Raw genomic sequence first — 21,373 nt, 5'->3', positions numbered from 1 at the left:
TCTCAATGCATTCCTATGCATTAAATCTCATGTCTGACTAAATAACCCACTAGTATATATGACAGAGGAAACAAGAAAGCTATGAAATGATAAATAATGGTGGAAGACTGGGAAGGTTTCCTCTGGCTTCATAACACAGTGTTTTCCATTTTTGCATATATTTTTAAATAGCTGTAACAAAAAATAGACTGTATCTGTCTTAGTTTGAGCTGCTATAACAAAAGACCACAGACTGGATAGCTTATAAACAAAAGAAATTTATTTCTCACAGTACTCGAGGCCAGAAGTCACAGATTCAGGTGCCAGCATGGTCAGGTCAGGGCATTTTTCAGGGTCATTAACTTCCTGTTGCATCCTTAACATGGTGGAAGGGCTTGGGGATCTCTCTGGAGCCTCTTTCATAAGGCATCATTCATGATGGCTCCACTCTCATGATTTAAGCACTTCCAAAAGGCCCCACCTCTTAATATCATCACCTTTGTGGGTAAGGATTTCAACATGTGAATTAGGGGGGAACACAAACATTCAGACCACAGCAGTGTCACTGTATCATAACTTTCTTTGTTGAGAAGGATGAAATAAAAAGGGCAGGAGGGTCCTTCTGGTTTCCAGTCCAGCATGTAAGAAGTTGGAAGTTGCCGCTCCATCCTAACAAGTAAAAAGATGAACAACCTGGAAAAATAAATAACTCCTCTTAGATTCCTAAAAGAAGTGCAGTCACAGGGCAAACCATTGTCCCCAGATAGGAGAGACTGACAGGCAAATACAGAGAATCACAAGTTACTGAAGCAGAAACCCACAAATTGAAACCATGGCAGGAGCCAGAGCCAGGGTGGGCAAACCTGAACTGTAATGGACAAATTGCTGGAGGCTCAGTGAGGACAAGTCTGAGGGCTGAAAACTCTGGGGGAACCAATCATGGGGAGCCCCACACTTTCACTGAGTTTTATCCCCTAGAGTTTAACCTGTTTCTCACAGTGACTATCAGAGAAAAACTCAATCATAGTTCCAGCAGAGGGAAAGGAAAAGGAACCTTTTTCAAATATGCCAAAGCCTTCTGTTCTGTACCAAGTCTGCCCCCAGGAGAAACTACTTAAGCAGAGCCTAACTTGCTCAGGTTTTATCAGAGCCCAAGTGACCTGGGGGAAGGGAAGTACCCAAACTCCAGTCAGCCTTATTCATGAAAGAAGGGAACAAAACCCATCCAACTCCAGCCCACTCTAGCCATCCAGTCTCACCTAAGGTGGAGATGGGACTGAAAGGCATGCATGAAGTTCAAACTGCAGAAGCATAAACTCACTTAAAGACTGACACTTGTGTTATGTGGCAATAAAAAAATTTTTTAGGGCCGGCCCAGTGGCACAGGGGTTAAGTTTGCACGTTCCACTTCTCAGCAGCCCGGGGTTCACCAGCCCGGATCCTGGGTGTGGACATGGCACCGCTTGGCAAGAGCCAAGCTGTGGTAGGTGTCCCATGTATAAATCAGAGGAAGATGGGCATGAATCTTAGCTCAGGGCCAGTCTTCCTCAGCAAAAAGAGGAGGATTGGCAGTAGTTAGCTCAGGGCTAATGTTTCTCAAAAAAAAATTTTTTTAAATAAAAGAAAGCTTCAAACAACAAACAAAACTTCCTAAGCTTGGAAACTTTAAAATACACCCCTAAGACCTCACAGGTTAAAGAGGACATCACAACGCAAAAAAAAAAAAAAAAAAAAAAAAAAAAAAAGACTGAGACCTAATCGTAGGGCTAACACTTACCCTTCTCCGCACGCCTCAACACCACACAATGAAAGGCTATTTACAGCAGTTCTTTTTACCCAGTACATCATGCCTAGCTTTCAGGAAAAATTACAAGGAATAAAAAAAAAAGTTTGAAGAGACTGAGCAAGTATTGATACTGGCTCAACACAAGGTTGACATAAGGGAAGCCATATTGTAGAAAAGAAACCATATTGTATCTTTAAATGACCTCTGATTGACTAGCCCAGACATGCTCTGTAGATTTTGTGACCCCTCCCAGCTGCCTGAAGATGATAACTTTTGTTCTTTTGAGTTCCTTAGGAACGTGATGACTTCGGGCAGAGAGCCTGTGCTGATAGCCATCATCAATGACAATTGAAAGATCAGGGCACAGGGTGTTGCTCTATTCTCTGATGCATATCCAGTGAAACAAAAGACTACAGGAACTGGGAACAGAGTCCAGCCACCTGCCCCACCTGGAGACCAGTCCCGTATATAACTGGCCTGTAGTCTTTGTTCTGTAAGATGGTTCTTTCAGACATGAGTCCGCCATCTTCTCACTTGCTAGCAAACTGTAATAAAGAAACCCCTTCTCTCCTACCACCTTGCCTCCTGACTATTGGCGCGTCTTGCGGCGAGCAGAGGACCCCCACCTTGGGTGGTAACAATAACAACATATGCTACCTTTGTAATGGCTATTGAAAATGGAAAAGACTGTTAGGAAGTCATTACTCTGTAAATATCCATCAATTTCTGGTCATTCTTGTTTTGTCTCTCCCAGGCACTTAGTGGTTGATTCTATTTGTAATCTCAGGCATGTCATTTCATACATAACCCCTTCAAAATGTGTTTCTAAATGCAAAGGCTCTTATATAACTCCAATAACTTTGTCAGATAAAATCAAAATATTTAAAATATGGTAAATTGTTATAAGTGCTGAATCTTGTCAGTTGTAGTCATTATTTAATGCAGATTGATTGTAATCCAGATGCAAAATTTACCTTTAGGCAATTATTAGGTGTGCTCTACAAGTCTTTTAACCTATATGTATCACTTCCCACTTTTTAATTCTTATTCTTGATGAAGTTGCTAAGCCATCATCCACTACAATTTTCCCAAACTAGATCTGGATTGTTCATTATTTCATACTGTTAAAAATGCTCACCCTTCTGCACACCAATGACTGTTAGCGAACCAAAAGTGACTTCACCTCCCGGTGAGTTAAAATCAGACTCTCAGCCAGAAGTAGTCATCACACAAAGCAGAACTTATTTGCAGCAAAGAAGAGGCTATGCCAATCACTTCCAAAGTTGTGGTTGTCCCAGAACATGGGAACGCAGGGGCCTTTTATTTGGCATGGGGCCTAAATATTCCAGAGGGAGAGGTGAGCATTCCCTTGCACAGGCTCATTTGGAAAACATGCTTCCACATACACTGCAGGTGATGGTAATAAGGCCGAAGCTCCTCCTGGAGTGATCTTAGCATTAAAAATAAAGCAAAGGTCACAGGCATTGCTCTTGTACTGGGGCCTGTTCTGGTGCAGGGTAGTTGGTGATTGCATCTCTTAAACAGTTAAATGCCTCCAAACCCACCCTTGAGCTCCTCAGGGCAATTAGTTGGTGATATGACTACTAATCCCCAAGGACATTCCCTTGTCCTCTCCCTAAGGAATTGCAATTAGTCAGCCATTCCTGAAAATGGCTAAATGTGGGCTGACGCCCTCCTGTAAAATTCATCAACATCTTGCCCTCCTGCTCATGTCAAACCCCTGCTCACATGTCCAAGTGCCCAGGTTGTGCCAAGGTGCACACCCAGCTCCCTGATCTGACCATGAGCACATCAAACTCGCAGTGATAGGAGTGTGGTGGGGGTGCAAGTGTGTTCTCTTCATGCCAGGCTGCACTGGCCTCATCTCACTTGGTCCATGAGGACTAAGTGATTGTGTGTGTGGCCCAGACATGACCATTGGGTGTCCCTATCATGTCTGTCCAAGAAGTCTCTATGGAGACTGCTGTGCTGTGTCAGTACCTCCATCCACCTCACAGGTCCCTGGTGTGCTGTGCATATGCCAGTGTGTGTAGTTCACGTGTGCCACAAATCTCTTGTTGAGGATGTGCTAAATGCAAACGTGGCTCCAGGCTGCGCTAAGGGGCATCAGCATTCCATACCAGTTACCCTTGTCCCTAGGGTGTATGTGAGGAATCCCCAAGTTGTGCCAATGTATCACACACCTGTCCCACTGTGTTCCACAGCTGTGTTACACATCTTTGGTTGTGACAGTGTCCCACCACACACCTAGTGCCCTAATGCACACCTGGCACATAAGGGCTGTCTGCAGTGTGGAAGCAACAGACACACTGTGTTTCCAAGTTTGTCACCATCACAAAATTGTCATCTGGAAAAGACCTTAAGCATCCACCTCATAGACATCTAGTATACAGAAAATATGGGGGAAAGTGAACATATTAAACGGAATCAGAGATTCAATGAGCTAAACTGAGGATGTGGCAAATACTAATGAACAAATGGCTTAGCAACGTCAACAGACAAATAAGAAGAAAGAGGCTTCCTTACTGCCTCTAGTAGCCACGGTGGCCATGAGTTTATCGCAGTGGGCTTTGGTCACTGTGGCAGCCAGAGTGGCCACCATCTTGGGACTCAACTTAGATTCAGGGACGTCTTCACCCGCAGCCTTCTGAAGACTGTAGCTCCTGTGTGACACAGTGGAGGCCACAGGAAAGGACTGTTTATCCTATCTTCTGGATTCTGTGATAGTGTTTTTTGGAATTTAGTGAAACTCTATATTTTGTTGACTGGGATTGCAGTGGCATTGGCATAACTCTGGTGAATGTATTCATTGGTGAAGCTGAGTTAGCAGAAATTCCAAAAGGCTATGTTCCAGGACACTGGGAATATTTCAACCATCCTCTATCAAGATGAACTTCCTGTACTTTCTTTGATGTTCCTGGGAAGAATCATGAAAAAACAATGCCTATCCTTTAAATGAAGCCAAAAAGGCTGAATTACAGTTAACAACTGAAGGTATAAAAACTAATGTGTGCCAGGACTATGATCCCCATGTCAGTATCTGGGCACTGATAAGAAACACTGATTATTCTCCAAGAGCAACCCCCACAATTAATCTTTCATTTCTCCAAAGCATATTCTCTTTAGGGGAAAATAAATTAATATATTCTGTATTTTTGCTCTGTGTGATGAATAAAAGACCCTCTTCCCTTGCTCTATTTCTCAATGTTGGTTCAAATTAAGGCTTTCTGGGTAGGTGTGATTTCAGTCTTTTTTCCCCTAGCTTTATTGAGGTACAAATGACAAATTAAATTCTAAGACATTTAAAGTGTACTTCATGATGATTTGACATATGTCTACATTGGGAAAGGCAGATTAAGGCTTTTGGGGTTTTGGCTTCCTCTTCTGAGATTTAATTTTTTTTTTAAACTCAGGGAAATTGGAATTTGTGAACTGCTAAATGCATAACCTTGAAAGGCTGTTTTATTTATCGAACAAATGGAAGTTAGAGAAGTCTAATTATATTAAGTACCAGGAACTATATAGTGCATACATATCTGTACAAATTTAGACATCTGGATTATTCAGGGGCACCTCAGGATTTTAAATTAAACAATAAGTATTGAATCAATTACATAAAACATTAAGACCTTAAACAATTTTTTTAGTGAAAAAAAAGAGGTAAGTGGTACATATAGGTGAAAAGACTTAAGACATACCTGATAAAAGCCACCCAAATATATTTTGTATCTTGATTGGAACCAATCTGCCTTAACCAGCTAATCCAGTTAACAAAATTCAGGACTAACATATTTATCATATTTTAAAATATTTTTGTGTATTCCAGTTATCAGAGTTATAAAAGTGTCCTTATGGCTAGAAATGCATTCTGAAGAGGTTATGCATGAACATATCTGGGATTATAGGTAAAATAACCCACTAATGTGTATGGGGATAGACACGAGAACCACCATGAAATAATGATGATGAAAGATTGGGATGGGTTCATGGGTTTCATAATATTCTTTTTGTTTTATAGAAATATTTGAAAATAGCCATTACAAAAGGTGGAATATGTCCTTGTGCCAGAAATTTTATGTGTGGAGAAGGAGGAAGTGAAAAGGGCAGGAGGAAACTTGATTTCAGGGGTGCAAACATGTACGGAAACATCCAAATGTACACTTTAAATATGTGCAGTTTAAGTCAATTATGCTGAAACTGTTTTTTTTAAAAAACATTTAAAACTTGCCACTCTAACCATTTTACTATTTTATTATTATCTATGCTCTTGAGGGTATTTGTGGCTACTGTATCACTACTTTGGAAAGAGAACATAATGGTCTACTACTGGAATATCTTGCCAATTCCATGCTCAGTGACATCATTTTGTTAGGTTGAAAGTGACCACAACAGGAGTATTTACACCAGGGAAACTGATGGAGCCTAAAAACCTAGGCTTGACGTAATGTATTATTGAATGTTTTAGACTTCAGAAAGTGGTGGAGGATATGTTAACAGTGCAGATTAAACTTAAAACTGTATGGTGTAGGGGCTGGCTTGGTGGCATAGTAGTTAAGTGCACGTGCTCTGCTTCAGCAGGCCAAGGGTTTGCAGGTTCAGATCCCAGGCACAGACCTACACACCACTCATCAAGCCATGCTGTGGTGGCATCCCATATACAAAATAGAGTAAGATTGGCACAGATGTTAACTCAGGGACCATCTTCCTCAAGCAAAAAGAGGAAGACTGGCAACAGATGTAAGCTGAGGGCCAATCTTCCTCACAAAAAAAAAAAAACCCAAAAAACAAAAACTGTATGGTGTACTTAGGCCTTGAATTGTACATAAGACAAAAAACTGAAGGAACTTTCCTTCCAGTACTCAAAAACAACTGTTCCATATGGCAAAGAAGTCACTCACATCATTGATGAATGTGTGAAATTCCAACTTATGTCTTTGCTGTTGCACTTTATTTATTAAATAAATAAATTCATAAAAAGAAAACAGGCAAAAGATTATCAGCAGATATTTTACCAAAGATAAACAGAGGGCAAAGAAACGCATGAAAAATACTCAACATCATGAATTCTTTCAAAAATAGTGTTCAAGACAAACTGAGTTGCCAGACACACATACCAATGGCTAAAATTAAACAAGATTGACCACATCATGTGTTGGCAGGGAGGAACTGGAATTCTCATACACTGTTGGTGGGAAGGCAAAAGAGAACAACCACTTTAAATCAATTTCACGTTTCTTCAAATGTTAAACAGGAGGTGACGTCAGCATCATGGTAAAGTGAGTTATTCTCTTTGTTTCTGCCCTCTAAGTTATAACCAATCGGACATCCAATGACCAACAGAGGATTCCCTACACAGCGAAACAGGGTGCCTAAGAGATGCATGCATCTATACATCTGAAAGTGGGTGGACTGGCCCCAGGAGGCAGTGGAATTAGAGGAGCAGCTCCCTCCCCCTTCCCCTGCAATGGCAATCCAGGGTACAGATCCTCACACTGGTATGCACACCTGTGAGTGGATGTTGCAAGGACAGACATTGTGTGGCTTGGTCCCTGTCCCTCCCGTAGCAGACCTGAGGGACATGCCTTTAAAAGCAAACATTGTGCAGACAGAAACAGCAGGCATTGCTTGGACCCTGTCCCTACCCCAGTGGTTCCATCATGGGCACCTGTGAGCATACACTATTGTAGAAACACGAGGCATGGCATAGGCCCTGGACTTCACCACCCAGCACAGACAGGTGTGCACACACCCTGAGAATTCGGAACACAGCAGAGCCAGTATCCCAGCCCCCTCCTCTTCCTGCGGCATTGGTGGGCCCTTTCCAACAGTGGAGACTATACAAAACTCAGATTTTCCCTGCTGGGACAGGGCACCCTGACCTGAGTTATAAAAACACCCCAGCTAGTGCCAGGACCAGAGGCTGTAAAAGCAAGCAGCAACACCCATCTCTCTGCTTAGCCCCTGCCTCACCCCCTCAGCAGTGGCAGGTGGAACCAGAGGCTTCAGGACCACAGCAGAACCAGTGACCCAGTCCCCAGTGGCAGCACCCCTGACGTTGATTCTACTAGCAGCAGGGGCTTCATCCAACCACCTGGGACCCTGACAGCAACAGCAACATCTGTGAACCCAGTGGCCCTGATAGTAGTACAGCCAGCACCCCCAGACACCCCAAGAGCAGCAGCACAGATGGTCACAGGGGAGCAGGATCTGAGCCTGTGGAGAGCTGACAGAGAGCCAGCAGGGGAACATAAGACCCAGCCAACCCCACAAAGAGCAGAAGTGTTTGCAGCCTGGTGAATAGGTGGTGACACCTGAGACTGCAGCAACATCATAAGCAGCAAGTTACCAGCAACCGCAGAGGTACAGTACAAGGAGGGCACTGACAACACCTCTAGCAGAGGCAGCGGAGGATGGAAAGTGCAGGCTCTCAAATACAATCAGAAGCAACTCACAACCAAAGTAACCAAAGCTTTACCCAAATAAGAAAGGTAGTTAATACCACAAATACAGTGCCAGAGGATCAAGGGCCATGAAGAACTATAGCATCACAGCAGAACAGAAAGGAAATAACAACTCTCCAGAAGTCAAACTTGAAGTCACAGGAGATTACAGTCTTACAGAGAATTCAAAAGGTGTCACGAAGAAAATCAACTAATCTTCAACAAAGGAGTCAGGAACATACAATGGAGAAAGGAAAGTCTCTTCAGTGAATGGTGCTTGGAACATTGGACTGCCACAGGCAAAAGAACAAAAATAGACCATTATCTTACACCAGACACGACAAAAAATAACAAGTGATGGAGACAATGTGGAGAAAAGGGAATCCTCATACACTACTGACGGGAATGTAAAGTCCTGCAGCCACTACAGAAAACAGTATGGAGAGTTCTCGAAAACTTAGAAGTAGAAATACTATATGATCCAGTTACTCCATTGCTGGGTATTTATTCAAAGGACATGGAAACACCAAGTCGAAAACATATATGCACACCTATGTTCATGGCAGCTTTACTCACAATAGCTAAGACTTGGAATCAACCAGAGTGCCCATTGACTCATGAATAGATAAAGAAGATGTGGTATATATACAATGGAATACTACTCAGCCATAAAAAGACAAAATCATGCCGTTTGGAACAAAATGGATGGAGCTTAAAGATACTATGTCAAGCAAAATAAGTCAGACAGAGAAAGACAAATATGCATGATTTCACTCATATGTGGAAGATAAACAAACAGATAAGGAAAACAGATTGGTCCTTACCAGAGAGGAAGGGGGTGGGAAGGGTGTGAAAGGGGTAAAGGGGCACATATGTATGGTGCCAGATAAAAACTAGACTTGGAAGTAAACATGATTCAGTCTACACAGGAGCTGAAATAGAATATACACGTGAAATTTACACGATGTTATAAGCCAATATGACCTCAATAAAATATATTTTTTTAAAGTTAAAAGTTGGCCAACACTGTAACAGTCTGACTTATTAACACTAGAGAAATAAAACATATATCCATATAAAGAATTGAATGCAAATATTCATAGCAGCTTTATTTGCAATACTGCAAACCTGGAAATAACCCAATGGTCCCTAAACAGATGAATGGGTAAACAAAGTGGTTATCCGTAGAACAGAATATTACACAGCAATAAAAGAATTAACTACTCACATAAGCATCATTGTTGAATCTCCAAAGAATTATGCAGCATGAAGGAAACTGGTAAAAAAAAAAAAAAAAAAGTATACACCTTATGATGCCTATGTTAAATCAGAGAAACATGAACTAATCTATTGAAAAGGAAAGTCAGTCAATGATTGCCTGGAAAGCCAGGGAAGGCAGAGATGCTGGGAGCCGTGGCTACATCATTTGATCGGCTGTTTGACAGGGTCCAGCCGATTAATGCCTAGGGGTGCAGGGTCGCCCCTTGGTGAAGAATAACCGGCCAGCCCCTCACATAGTTCTGAAACCTGTGCTGCTTCTAATTGCCCTTCATTCCTTTTCCTTTCCTAACCTCCAGTTTTCACTCCTTTGGGTGGCTGCTTGGGAGGCACTACCTCCTGGGAAAATTAGATATAGTAAGAGAATGTGACCACCGGCAGGTAACTTTCAAGATATTTTTCAGTTAATTATTGGAGCAGCACACAGTCCCATTTGAGACAATCAGAAAGGAATCCTGCCCAGATAAGATGTCGAATTAGGTTTATGGCCTCTGTCTGGTTAATGTTTCCTTCTCCCTCCAGTTCTTTGTCTAAATATATATGCATCGTCCTTCCAAGTTTGTTGGTTAATTGGATGATGAAAAAGTATCTACATATTATTCTTGACCTTCTGCTTTCTGTTAAAATGTTATAGAGGTTTTCTCCTAAAAGCAATAAATAACAAATAATTGATGAGTAGAAGGGCCGAGGGGTGCAAGAATGCCCCTCGGTGAAGAAAGGCCGGCTGACACCCCTGAAATTTTCTGAATTATATGCATGCTTTCTATCAAGGTTATGTCTATACTTATTTCTGTTTTTTATTCTTGAAGATGTATAGTTTAGCTTAGCTTTTCAGCCCTTTACTTTACTAACAAAATGATACTTTCTCCGGCAGTGTGCTTAAGGGACTGTTAGCTCCACAATCTAAAAGACAAAGGAATGCTTTCACCCCCTAAAGGGCGCAAAAATGTAAAGATGTTTAACTGCCCGCCGAGAGTCAAGATAGCCCTGGGGATAAGACACCCTGGAGTCGCCTTTTGTTCCCATTAACCATCTACACTAATGGTGTAAATGATTGAGGGAGGCAGGGATGGCTCCACCAGGATGTAACCAGACAGACTGCTGTCCTGTCCAGAGGCCTGGACCTTCTCTCTTTGATTTAACTTTACCATGAATTACAACAGATGCCTAGGTACCTATCTCTTTTAGCTTAGAGACAACAAACAGTAGTTAATTGTGGAGAAGACTACCATTAACCTTATGCTCTATAGAATAGAACGCTAATAAATATTCTTGTGCTCGTTTTTTACTTCCTTATCTCTCCCAGAATATTCGTAGAACTATTTCTGTACTAATCCTGAAAAATATATAAATGACACGTGCACAGTAAAGTCGGACTTGCTAACACCAACCCAAGTCTCACGTCCCCTTTATTTTCCCCTCATTGCGCCGACGCCGTCCATCCCTCAGGAACCTGGACTCAGCCGGGGCGGGACCCCGGCACAGAGAGATTATAAAAGCACGAGGTAAATATGTGGGTGACAAATAAGTTCATTTTTATGAGTATGACAATAGTTCCACAGCTTTATACATGTCAAAGCTTACCAAACTGTACACATTAGATAAGTGCACTTTGTGCCTGTCAAACATACAAATTATACCTTAACCAAGCTTTCAAGTGGTTCCTAATGAAAGCCTAGGTGTCCCTGTTTTCTTAGAACATAAAGTTGGCAACCCTATATGGACCTCACCATCTCTCTCCTCACACCTTGGGAGGGGCAGCCTTGCCTCAGTGGCAGCAAATAATGGCAAGCAATGAAGACTGCTGCCACCTGAATCAACAAGAAAGCTGGCTGAGTCACAAGACCCATCCTTGGAAAACTGGATCACCCTTCTATCTATCCTTGTTTTCTTCCCTGTAGAGCAATGGCCAAGAGGTGAACAGACCAGAGAGGCTACGGGAATTCACCAAACTTTAGATGATTTTCTCTGTCAATGAACTCAGCTACAGGAAATAGTTACAAAGGTTCTGAGAATTTCTGTACACATGGATCACACAAGCGACAGTACCAGAATATCTATGAACTTTTAGAAGAGGCACATTCCACCCTAATTTACTGCAATCTTCTCCACTCCTTAATCCAGGGTTTCTGTACCAATTACAATTCCAGCAGACCCTATAATCTTAGAATCAATGACATTAGCATATAAAATTTTGTATATCATGGCAAATGGCTCCTCTGCAGGTCCTGGGGAAGAGGTCTCCTCAAAATGCTGGGAACTATGTGTTCCAGTTGTTAACAGAAGCACAGGAGGTTGTCATAACAAAGGTCCCCCTGGGGACCTCTGGCCTCCCACAAAATTGTGGCACCAAACCTCAAATTAGGACCATGAAGCCCTCCAGACTTTCTTTCAAGGCCTTGGGCAGCAATGCAAATTAGACCAATATTGGACGAAGAGCTATTTCTGCCATCATACCATCCCTTCTGAAGGACAAAAAGGTTGGGATCCCCAAAGAATGTGGTCACCCCTACATGCTAACACATCACAATTCTGCTTTCAAATCACACCACAAAGTGAACTATTAAAGGTGCCAAACCAAAAAGACCTTTACTGGGGTTGGCCCAGTGGCACAGCGGTTAAGTGTGCACGTTCTCCTTCAGCGGCCTGGGGTTCTCCCGTTTGGATCCCAGGTGCAGACATGGCACCACTTGGCAAGCACAGGCATGCTATGGTAGGCATCCCACATACAAAGTAGAGGAAGACAGGCACAGATGTTAGCTCAGGGCCATCCTTCCCCAGCAAAAAGAGGAGGATTGGCAGCAGATGTTAGCTCAGGGCTAATCTTCCTCAAAAAAAAAAAAAAAAAGACCTTTATTAAAAGAACATAAACTAGACCAATGTCATCAGTTCCTAGGTTGATGAATTAGAACCTGAAGAGTCCATCACAAGCCTGATGTGAAAACAACCATGTCCTTGAAAAAGGTAGTCCTTCTTAGTAAGTTGAGGATGGGTCTTCCTGACTGAAACTGGGTCAGGTCTATTCTTTAAAGACAGAGAGAAAGGAACGAGGATCCTGCAAAGGGCTCATAATTTCCTCAAGCAAATGGGACAAGAGAGGTCAGCTTCTCTGACCACATCAGGGTGCCGACTGATGTACACTGTTGAGGTGTGCCAGGGAGTAAAGGAGAAATGGCTTTAGCAACAGAAACTGCAGTGATATAAATCTGGCAATAGCCCTGGGCATGTTGGTTAGTGTATTACATCTCATTAAAGCCTCCCACATACCTGAAACTTATGAGGAACCTTATACAGTCTATTTTCAGATAAAAGAAGCTTACAGTCAGGAAAATGTCTTTCACACACTCTCCTCCAGCATTATTACACTGAGTGAAGAAAGAAATATTCCTAGCACATTTAAAGTTTTTCTCCAGTGTGAACTCTCCGGTGTCTAAGGAGGTTAGATTTGCGGCTAAAGGATTTGCCACATACACTACACTCATAAGGTCTTTCTCCAGTGTGCACTCTCTGGTGTTGAATGAGGTCAGATTTGTGGGTAAAGGGTTTCCCACATTCACTGCAGTCATAAGGCCTTTCACCAGTGTGACCTCTCTGGTGTTGAATGAGGCTAGAGCTTTGACTAAAGGATTTCCCACATTCACTACATTCATAAGGTCTTTCTCCAGTGTGAACTCTCTGGTGTTGAATGAGGCTAGCACTTTGGCTAAAGGATTTCCCACATTCCCCACATCCATAAGGCTTTTCTCCAGAATGAACTCTGCGGTGTTGAATAAGGCCAGAGCGTTGTCTAAAGGATTTCCCACATTGACCGCACTCATAAGGTCTTGTGCCAGTATGAATCCTCTGATGTTGAATGAGATCAGATTTGCGGGTAAAACACTTTCCACATTCACTGCAGTCAAAAGGTCTTTCTCCAGTGTGAACTCTCTGATGTTGAATGAGGATAAATTTGCGGCTAAAAGACTTCCCACAAACACTGCACTCATATGGCCTTTCTCCAGTATGAACACTCCGGTGCCGAATGAGGTTAGAGAACTGTCTGAAAGACTTCGCACATTCACTGCACTTATAAGGCTTTTCACCACTGTGAATTCTCTGGTGTTGAATGAGTTCAGATTTGCAGCTAAAAGATTTCCCACAATCACTACACTCATAGGGCATTTCTCCAGTGTGAACTCTCCCATGTCGAATGAGGTTAAAGATCTGTCTAAAGGATTTCCCACATTCACTGCATTCATAAGGTCTTTCTCCAGTGTGAACTCTCTGGTGTCGAAAAAGGCTAGAGCTTTGTCTAAAGGACTTCCCACATTCAATACACTCATAAGGTCTTTCTCTAGTGTGAACTCTCCAGTGTTCAATGAGGTTAGATTTGTAGCTAAAGGATTTCCCACATTCGCCACACTCATAATGCTTTCCTCCAGTGTGTTGCCTCTGGTGGTAAATGAGTTTGGATCTGTGGATAAAGATTTTTCCACATTCACCGCATTCATAAGTCTTTTCTCTAGTGTGAGTTCTCCGGTGCTTAATAAGGTCAGAGACTTCGCTAAAGAATTTCCCACATTCACCACACTCATATGGCCTTTGTCCAGTGGGAACTTGCTGGTGCTGAACAAATCTGTAGTTGCAATTGAAGGCTTTCCTACATTTGCCACCCTCATAAAGCTGTTCTCCAGAGCAGACACTCTCATGCTGAACAAGTGTATGGTTGTGGTTGGGAGCTTTTTCACATTCACCCCTTTTGTCATGACTTTTTCCACTGAGAAAGGCCTGCCCACTCTCACTGTAACTGTGTGGTGTCTCACTGTAGGGAACGGCCTGGTGTTGGAGAAGGCTTAAGGTGGCCAGAGGGTCCTCACCAACCTCCCTACAGCTGAAAGGCTCCCCTGACACATACAAGCTGCAGCTTGTCACAAACGAGGCCCTGTTCACATCTCTATTCCAGGGCTTCTCTCTACTGTCCTGCCTCTGTTGCTGGTGAAGATTTCCACTGAAACAGAGACATCTCACACATGTGCTGCCCAAGTTTGGTTTCTGCAAAGGGTGTATTGTTTGGTGCTCAGCGTCATGCAAAATATCTTTCAGGCCTAGGATGCACATCTCACAGGAGTGGGTGTTCTGGGTGGATGGACCGGTTGTGGAAGCTCTGACTTGTAAGTCTCCTTCTGCAGATACATTCTGCTCAGAAGGAGCATCCTCATCTTCTGCTCCATGCCAACAACCTGAAAGCAGAAAAAAGCTGAGGAAACGCATGTTGACTTTGGTGGAGGGGGAAACCCCAGGTGTGTTGGACACAAGTTGGGTCCAGAGACTGTTCTGAGGACAAGGGACCTGGGGGCAGGTTGAGAAAGGGGCTGCTTGGCTGTACTGGGCCTCTGAAGATCACAGAATAGGGGCCACCTCACCAGACAAAGGACACAAAAATGGGGTGGACCACATGGAGGAGTAGCAGAGTCTCCACTTCACTTGTCTGCCAACAGCCTTAAGCAAGACTTGGTCTGCTGGTGACATGGGCATGCTGTGTGGAAGACTGGTTGAGTCCTGTCCCAGTAAAACTCAACTGAAACTCAGTAGATGGTATTCAAAGACTATTTAAAAATATGTGTACACCTCATGACACACGTGCAGGTAAATGTTGGCGAATATTTCAGAGGAACAGATGACACACGCCACAAAGGTGGAGGTAGACAGGAGCCAAAAGTTACAGATGAAATGACAAGTCAGCAAAGTGTCAAGTATGGGGAGAACAGGTAGAAATGAGGTGTGGCCAGTGGCACTTGCATCAACACAATATTAGAGGGGCCAGCCTGGTGGCGTAGTGGTTAAGTTCGCACATGCTACTTTAGCAGCCAGGGGTTTGCCAGTTTGGATCCCGGGCGCAGACCTAGCACTGCTTATCAAGCCATGCTGTGGCAGGTATCCCACATATAAAATAGAGGAAAATAGGCACAGATGTTAGCTCAGGGCCAATCTTCCTCAGTAAAAAGAGGAGGATTAGCAGCAGACGGTCAATCTTCCTCAAAAAAAAAATCTTTTTTAAACAAACAGAAACACTACTGGACACGTGGTAGGTTCCTGGTATGATCTGAAAATAGACTTGATGTCATGTCCACCCCTACTTGCCACTCACCAGAGCCAGGCTTCCTCTGAGACCACCTGGTCATGTCCACCATGTGAAACAACCAGGGTTTTCCCTGCACCCTCCACTGTGCAAATACTCAGAACATGAATGATGCAAGATTTAATGAAAGACAGCATAGGTGAGTGGCCAGCACTGGCCCAGAGTCACTCGCCATACAATGGTATTCAGGAAAGAAAATACTACAAAAAAAAAAAAACAAGAGAAGTGTCTTAAAAGAACAGCTCATGGTTCATGGCAGTAATGACCATGACCTGGCACAGGTAATCACAAAGAAAACTTAGCTAGAGGAAGGGGGCAAAACTGGAGGCCACAGATCCAGACATGGTCACCCTGCCAGGGAGAGGGCAAGCAAGAAGGGATCCATTAAACTGACTGTGAGACTCCTGACTCCCAGACCCTTCCCTGCACTTTTTGAAGCCACAGGTGTTAAGGCTGCTTGGGGAGTCCATTGCTCAGGAGATGACACACAGCTCAGCACTGGGAGCCACAGCATATATGACAAGAAAGTAGCAGGAAAGCAGCAGAGCCCACGGTCCACCTATGGGAAAGACAGAACTAACTCTGGGGAAGAAAGGAAAGGCAGGACATCACCTCAGGACACCAGGACGGATGTAAAGGTCTTACCCAGGGATGCTACAAGAGCAAAGGTCTCCAGCATCACATCACAGTACAGGAGTCTCTGAGCCTCATCGAGGAGCCTCCACTCCTCCTGGGAGAAGCTGATGGCCACATCCTCAAAGTTCATACCCTGTCATAAGGGGGACAGTTCATTCCATGATCAGCTTCTCTCCTAGGATTCCAAGTTCATCATATCCCCCATCCTCCACATCCATCCTCTGCTCACTGTACTCCCCACCTCAGAGGAGATACCAGGCCTCAGTGCTATGGGGGCCACTCTCTCCTTATATTCCCATTGATAATGTGTCCTCTCACAGCAACAACAGGCAAATGGGCAGATAGATGGTATCTGAGCTCTGGGTCTGGCATGTAGGCCACACTGACTCTTGTCAATGTGGTGGGTGTCACAAACATAGGTGAGGGAGAGATGCTGACCACAGGGAGGGTGTGAATGACCTGATACAGGTCTTGTCAGGCAATACTTGTGAGTCTCTCAGGTCATCCTTTCAAGACAAAAAAACACAACATCATCCTTTACTCTTATGATGCCAATTCAAGGGCCTGGGGGCCATCACCTACCTCTTCACATGCACATCGTTATTTCACCCACACTTCTCTCCCACATGCACAGTTTCAAAGGTCACACAACCCTGGCATGATGGGGACAGTTTGTTTCATGATCACGTTCTTTCCCAGGATTCTAATATCACAACCTCTCTAATCTATCCCTTGCTTACCCTCACCCCTTCCCCACATCAGGGAAGATTTCCAAGCCCAGGTGATAATGATGGTCACTGTCTCATCATGCTCCTACTGACCACTGTGTCAGTCCTCAACCACAACAGGCAGTGGGGCAGGTAGATGGTATTTAAGCTCTGAGCCTGGCCTGTACAGCCCCAACACTCTCTTTCAGGCAACTCCACCAGAGGGCCCCAGATCGCTCATTTCTCCTACACCCCACCAAACATGGGCTCACCCTTCACTCTTATGCCAGTACCAGGACCCTGGGACCATGAGTTCACACTCTCTCTCCAAGTGGACATCACTCTTTCTACCACACCTCTGTCTCACAACCGCACTTCCACAGCTACAGCCACCTCCTGCCCTACACCACAGTCATCTCCTTGATCTCTCCATTCATCACTTAGCACATGTGCTCCAAAGAACGCTTGGCAAATTCAAACAGGGTCAAGTACCAACCCAGCTCTGATGGTCCCCACTGACAGAGGCAGCCTTGAGTCCTGCTATCAAGGCCTCTCTCTCTGACTGATCTTTGCTTCAACCTCACCTACTGAGAACCACATCAGATTTCAGATACACATTGCCCTCCTCCACTTGATGTCCCCTGACCAGTCAGCTTTCCTGTCTCCACCTAACCCTCATTCAAGGCCCAGCCCCAGTGGCCCTCTACTGTATGCCCAGGGACTCTCACGGATGATTACTTGTCCCCCTAAGTTAACCTGTCAGCCTGACTGGAACACCCAGGAAACACCAAGGTTTATAACAAGATCTTGGTGAGGCTGTAGAGCCAGTGTATAAGCACCAGCTTCAGCCTCAGAGTCACCTTACTTGAAATCCTATGCCTCTGCATCCATCTCATGTCCACTCATTCCTCGAAGGCCTTGGCCACATGTGGAACCATATGCCCCCCACCCACCCTCTCCCTACCTGTGTTGTGACAGTCACCTCCCACAACCAGGAGCCCAATGGGGTCACCCTCTTTTTCCTGGCCTACTATTACCATTATTATCCTGACCAGGATCCTCCATCTTAGAGTGACCATAGCTCCTCTCTGGTCTACCCACTCCATCACCCTTTGGAGAAGTCTCCATCCCGAACTCCTCCTCAGGTTCCAGATGCCCAAAAACTGGTCTCTGGAACATCTCACATCCTGAGCAGGCCACAAATAAAACTTCTAATAACCCCAGTGAAAAAAATTACTCTTAGTTGGACTTCCCCATTTCAGTTGAGGGAGCTTCCACCCTTCCAGCTGCTACAACAAAACCTTCAAGTTATCCCTGACTCCTCCCTTTCTCTTTCTCTCAACCTCAAAATTAGAGATCTGAGGCAGCTATACCCAATACACTGATCCAGAATCCAATCAATTCTCCCACATCCACCACCACCACTCTGGTCCAGCTACCATCACACTCACCCAGACTATAGCAGTAGCCTCCTTCTGATCTTCCTACCCCCCACCTCCCACCCATACTGTTCTCCATGCTGCAGCCACAGGGAGCAGGATGAGACCCGGGTCAGATCACCTGCCTTCACTGCTCCCTAGATCCCATTGCTCCCATCACCTCCAGAAGAGACACCCAACTTCTTACAAAGCTGTTCCACACCTGACTCCTGCCCTACTGCTCCCAGTTCCCATGAGAAAGAGAAGATACCTACAGGTCCCTGAACCAGTTCAGCCTCCCCTCCAAGCCTGTGCACCCTCTAGGATCCACGCCTGGGACGAACTTCCACACCTCTTTCCACTGGTTGTCAACAACAAGAACCATTCCAAAGAACCCTAGACTTGGACTTAGAACCCTGGGCTTGCTGCCTGTTCCAGTTTCCCAGGCTCGAGGGCTGGAAGAGGGGCAGAACAGTCCCAGGACACCAACATCCGAGAGACCGTGTGGGTGGGGTGAGTGAGGACGCGGGGGGCCCTGAAATGAGCCCCACACACCAGGAGCCCTAAGCCATGCTGCACTTCCAGGGAATCTGGGCGAGGAGGGAGGTCCTCTGACAGACCGGTAACCACAGCCAGGAAACACGGGCTCACGCCGCTCTCACCGCCGCCCAGCCCTGGAGCGGGTGACCTCGGAGGACAGCAGTCCCTCTGGCCTCAGTCCTCAGAGCAGGCTCCTCCCGCTCCGCACGTGCCAGGACCACCCTCCCTGCGCCCAACTGTCACCGTCTGTCCACGCCCTGTGCTCCCCTCGACCGGCTTCTGGAAACCGTCAGAACCTTCTCTCGGGCAGCGGCCCTCCTGTTCCAACCCGCCTGGCTCCCAGAGTCCTGAGGACGAAGGCAACACGCCTCGGGCACAACTGCGTCTCATTCTCTGTCGCCTGCGGACACGACACAGAGCCTGGGGTCCCCTCCGCCCGGGGCCCTCGCACAGAAGGAGCAGCCCCTCCCCTGCCGGTCCAGGCCGGACCCCACCTCACACTATTCCCTGCGGACACAACGCGGACCCGGCGCCCCGCCGCCCGGGACCCCTGCCCGCAGCCACAGGCCCCACGAGCGCCTCCCAGGCCCGGTCCCGGGGCCTGGGCTGCAGGCCCGGGAGCAGCGCCCGCCCGAGGGCTGGAGCTCGGGCTGCGCTGCGGGCGGGGCGGGCCGGAACCGAGCGCTCACCTGAGCCGGCTCCCTCCGCGCGGCCGCCGCCATCGGCCTCGGGGGCGGAGCTCCCGGTCTGGTGCGGGTCACCCGGGGCGCGCCGCCGCCAAGCCTCAGACCCGCTCTGAGCAGCGGGGACAACGTCTTCAGGGCCTTCTTCGTCGCGACCCAGCGCTACAGAGCCTCTCCCTCAGTGAACAGACTCCAGAGAAGCCAAAATGACCGCCACGAGGAAGATGCCGGAAGCCCCGCCCTCACCGGACCCGCACGCACGGAAATTCCCCTGTCCTGGATTCTCATTGGCTCAACTCCTCCCCGTTTTCGCATTGCTCTCTGGATAGTGTAGTTTCATCAGCTGCACAGCGGGACGGCTGTCTCAGCCGTTGACCTGTGCCAGTAACGGTTTGGCGGCACAGCTAGTGGCGCTGGGAAATGAGGACTTGAGCCTTCACGAAAAAGGGAAGTGCTTACTACTTAAAGGGGCGTTTCCCAGGTTTCTGCGGAGTGTTATCTGCGACTCATCACTTAAGTGTATAGAGACATCATTTTAGACTCGCTGAAGCTCAGAACGCCCCCAGAGGCTAAAAATATTACTTAAATTATTCTCAAAGGCTGCAAATCCAAATGGATACATTCTCTTTCAGATACGTACTTCATTTACTCTTAGCTGGAATGCAGTATTTTCTTGCTATTCAAATGCATGTCGTCAAAAGCATTCATCTCTGGCTCTGGTTCCCACAGAGAACATCTCTCCTGCCTGTACTCAGTGATCGTGTCCAAATCATACAGCAACACTGTTTATCTACTCAATATTTCTTAGTCGATATCCAAAGGTATGTTCAATTCCTTTATGAATCAGACATCTATCTCAACCTGAGGGCAACTTTTTTTTTTTCTTGAAGAAGATTAGCCCTGAGCTAACCGCTGCCAATCTTCCTCTTTTTGCTGAGGAAGACTGGCCCTGAGCTAACATCCTGCTCGTCTTCCTCTACTTTATATGTGGGACGCCTGCCACAGCATGGCTTTTGCTGAGCGGTGCCATGTCCGCACCCGGGATCTGAACCGGCGAACCCAGGCCGCTGAGAAGCAGAAGGTGCGCACTTAACCGCTTCGCCGCGGAGCCCGCCCCTAAAACAGGATTTAATAACTTGCTCTCAGGGGCCGCCTGGTGGTGCAGCGGTTAAGTGTGCACGTTCTCCTTCAGCGGCCCGGGGTTCTCCGGTTCAGATCCCGGGTGCGGACATGGCACCACTTGGCAGGCCATGCTGTGGTAGGGGTCCCACATAAAATAGAGGAAGATGGGCACGGATGTTAGCTCGGGGCCAGTCTTCCTCAGCAAAAAGAGGAGGATTGGCAGCGGTTAGCTCAGGGCTTATCTTTCTCAAATAAATAAATAAAAATTTGAAAAATAAATTCTCTATGGGATAGTGGCTACAGCGTTCTCAGGCAGAGCACATGTGCAAAGGGGGCATCTGAACACCCATCATCTTCTTGCTAGGAAGGGATTATCATTATTCCACTGATTGCCAGGACTGTTGTACATGATGAATTGATGTTATCTCAGAAAAGAGTTGTGAAATGTCAGTTACAGAGACCTGTTAATAATGATCATGTAGTTATTCAAAGAGAGTGTAGAAATAGCTCTGGAGAAACACCTTTGCAGGGTGAAAATGTGAAGACCCCAGATGATTTTTAACAGAAGATATAGAAGTCTGAGAAGAGGTCAGAGATAAATTGAGCCTAAGCTTGTGTTGTGATTCTTTTCACCAGTTTCATCCT

General features: G+C 45.7%; 1 protein-coding gene across 8 annotated transcripts; it reads right to left on the bottom strand.

The window, feature by feature from the left end:
• Positions 1 to 237: 237 nt before the first annotated feature.
• On the bottom strand, positions 238 to 19,851 carry LOC100062079 (zinc finger protein 551). 8 transcript variants are annotated; one of them, XR_011422523.1, is made up of 5 exons: positions 19,613 to 19,851; positions 16,268 to 16,391; positions 12,772 to 14,723; positions 9,455 to 9,502; positions 238 to 672 (listed from the first exon to the last, which is right to left on the bottom strand). XR_011422523.1 is itself a non-coding variant. In XM_023651521.2 (3 exons), exons 1-3 carry the CDS (start codon positions 19,643 to 19,645, stop codon positions 12,901 to 12,903), a joined length of 1,980 nt encoding a protein of 659 aa, XP_023507289.1. In that variant the 5' UTR covers positions 19,646 to 19,851; the 3' UTR covers positions 238 to 12,900. The 8 variants fall into 8 exon arrangements, 3 of the variants coding, with proteins under 3 accessions (XP_023507289.1, XP_070081140.1, XP_070081141.1); XR_011422522.1 differs by having other exon boundaries at positions 238 to 9,502; XR_011422524.1 differs by lacking the exon at positions 9,455 to 9,502.
• Positions 19,852 to 21,373: the final 1,522 nt, after the last annotated feature.

This window comes from Equus caballus, chromosome 10 (assembly GCF_041296265.1).
Source record: "Equus caballus isolate H_3958 breed thoroughbred chromosome 10, TB-T2T, whole genome shotgun sequence".
Classification (NCBI taxonomy): domain Eukaryota; kingdom Metazoa; phylum Chordata; class Mammalia; order Perissodactyla; family Equidae; genus Equus; species Equus caballus.
This window is presented reverse-complemented; position numbering and strand designations above follow the sequence as displayed.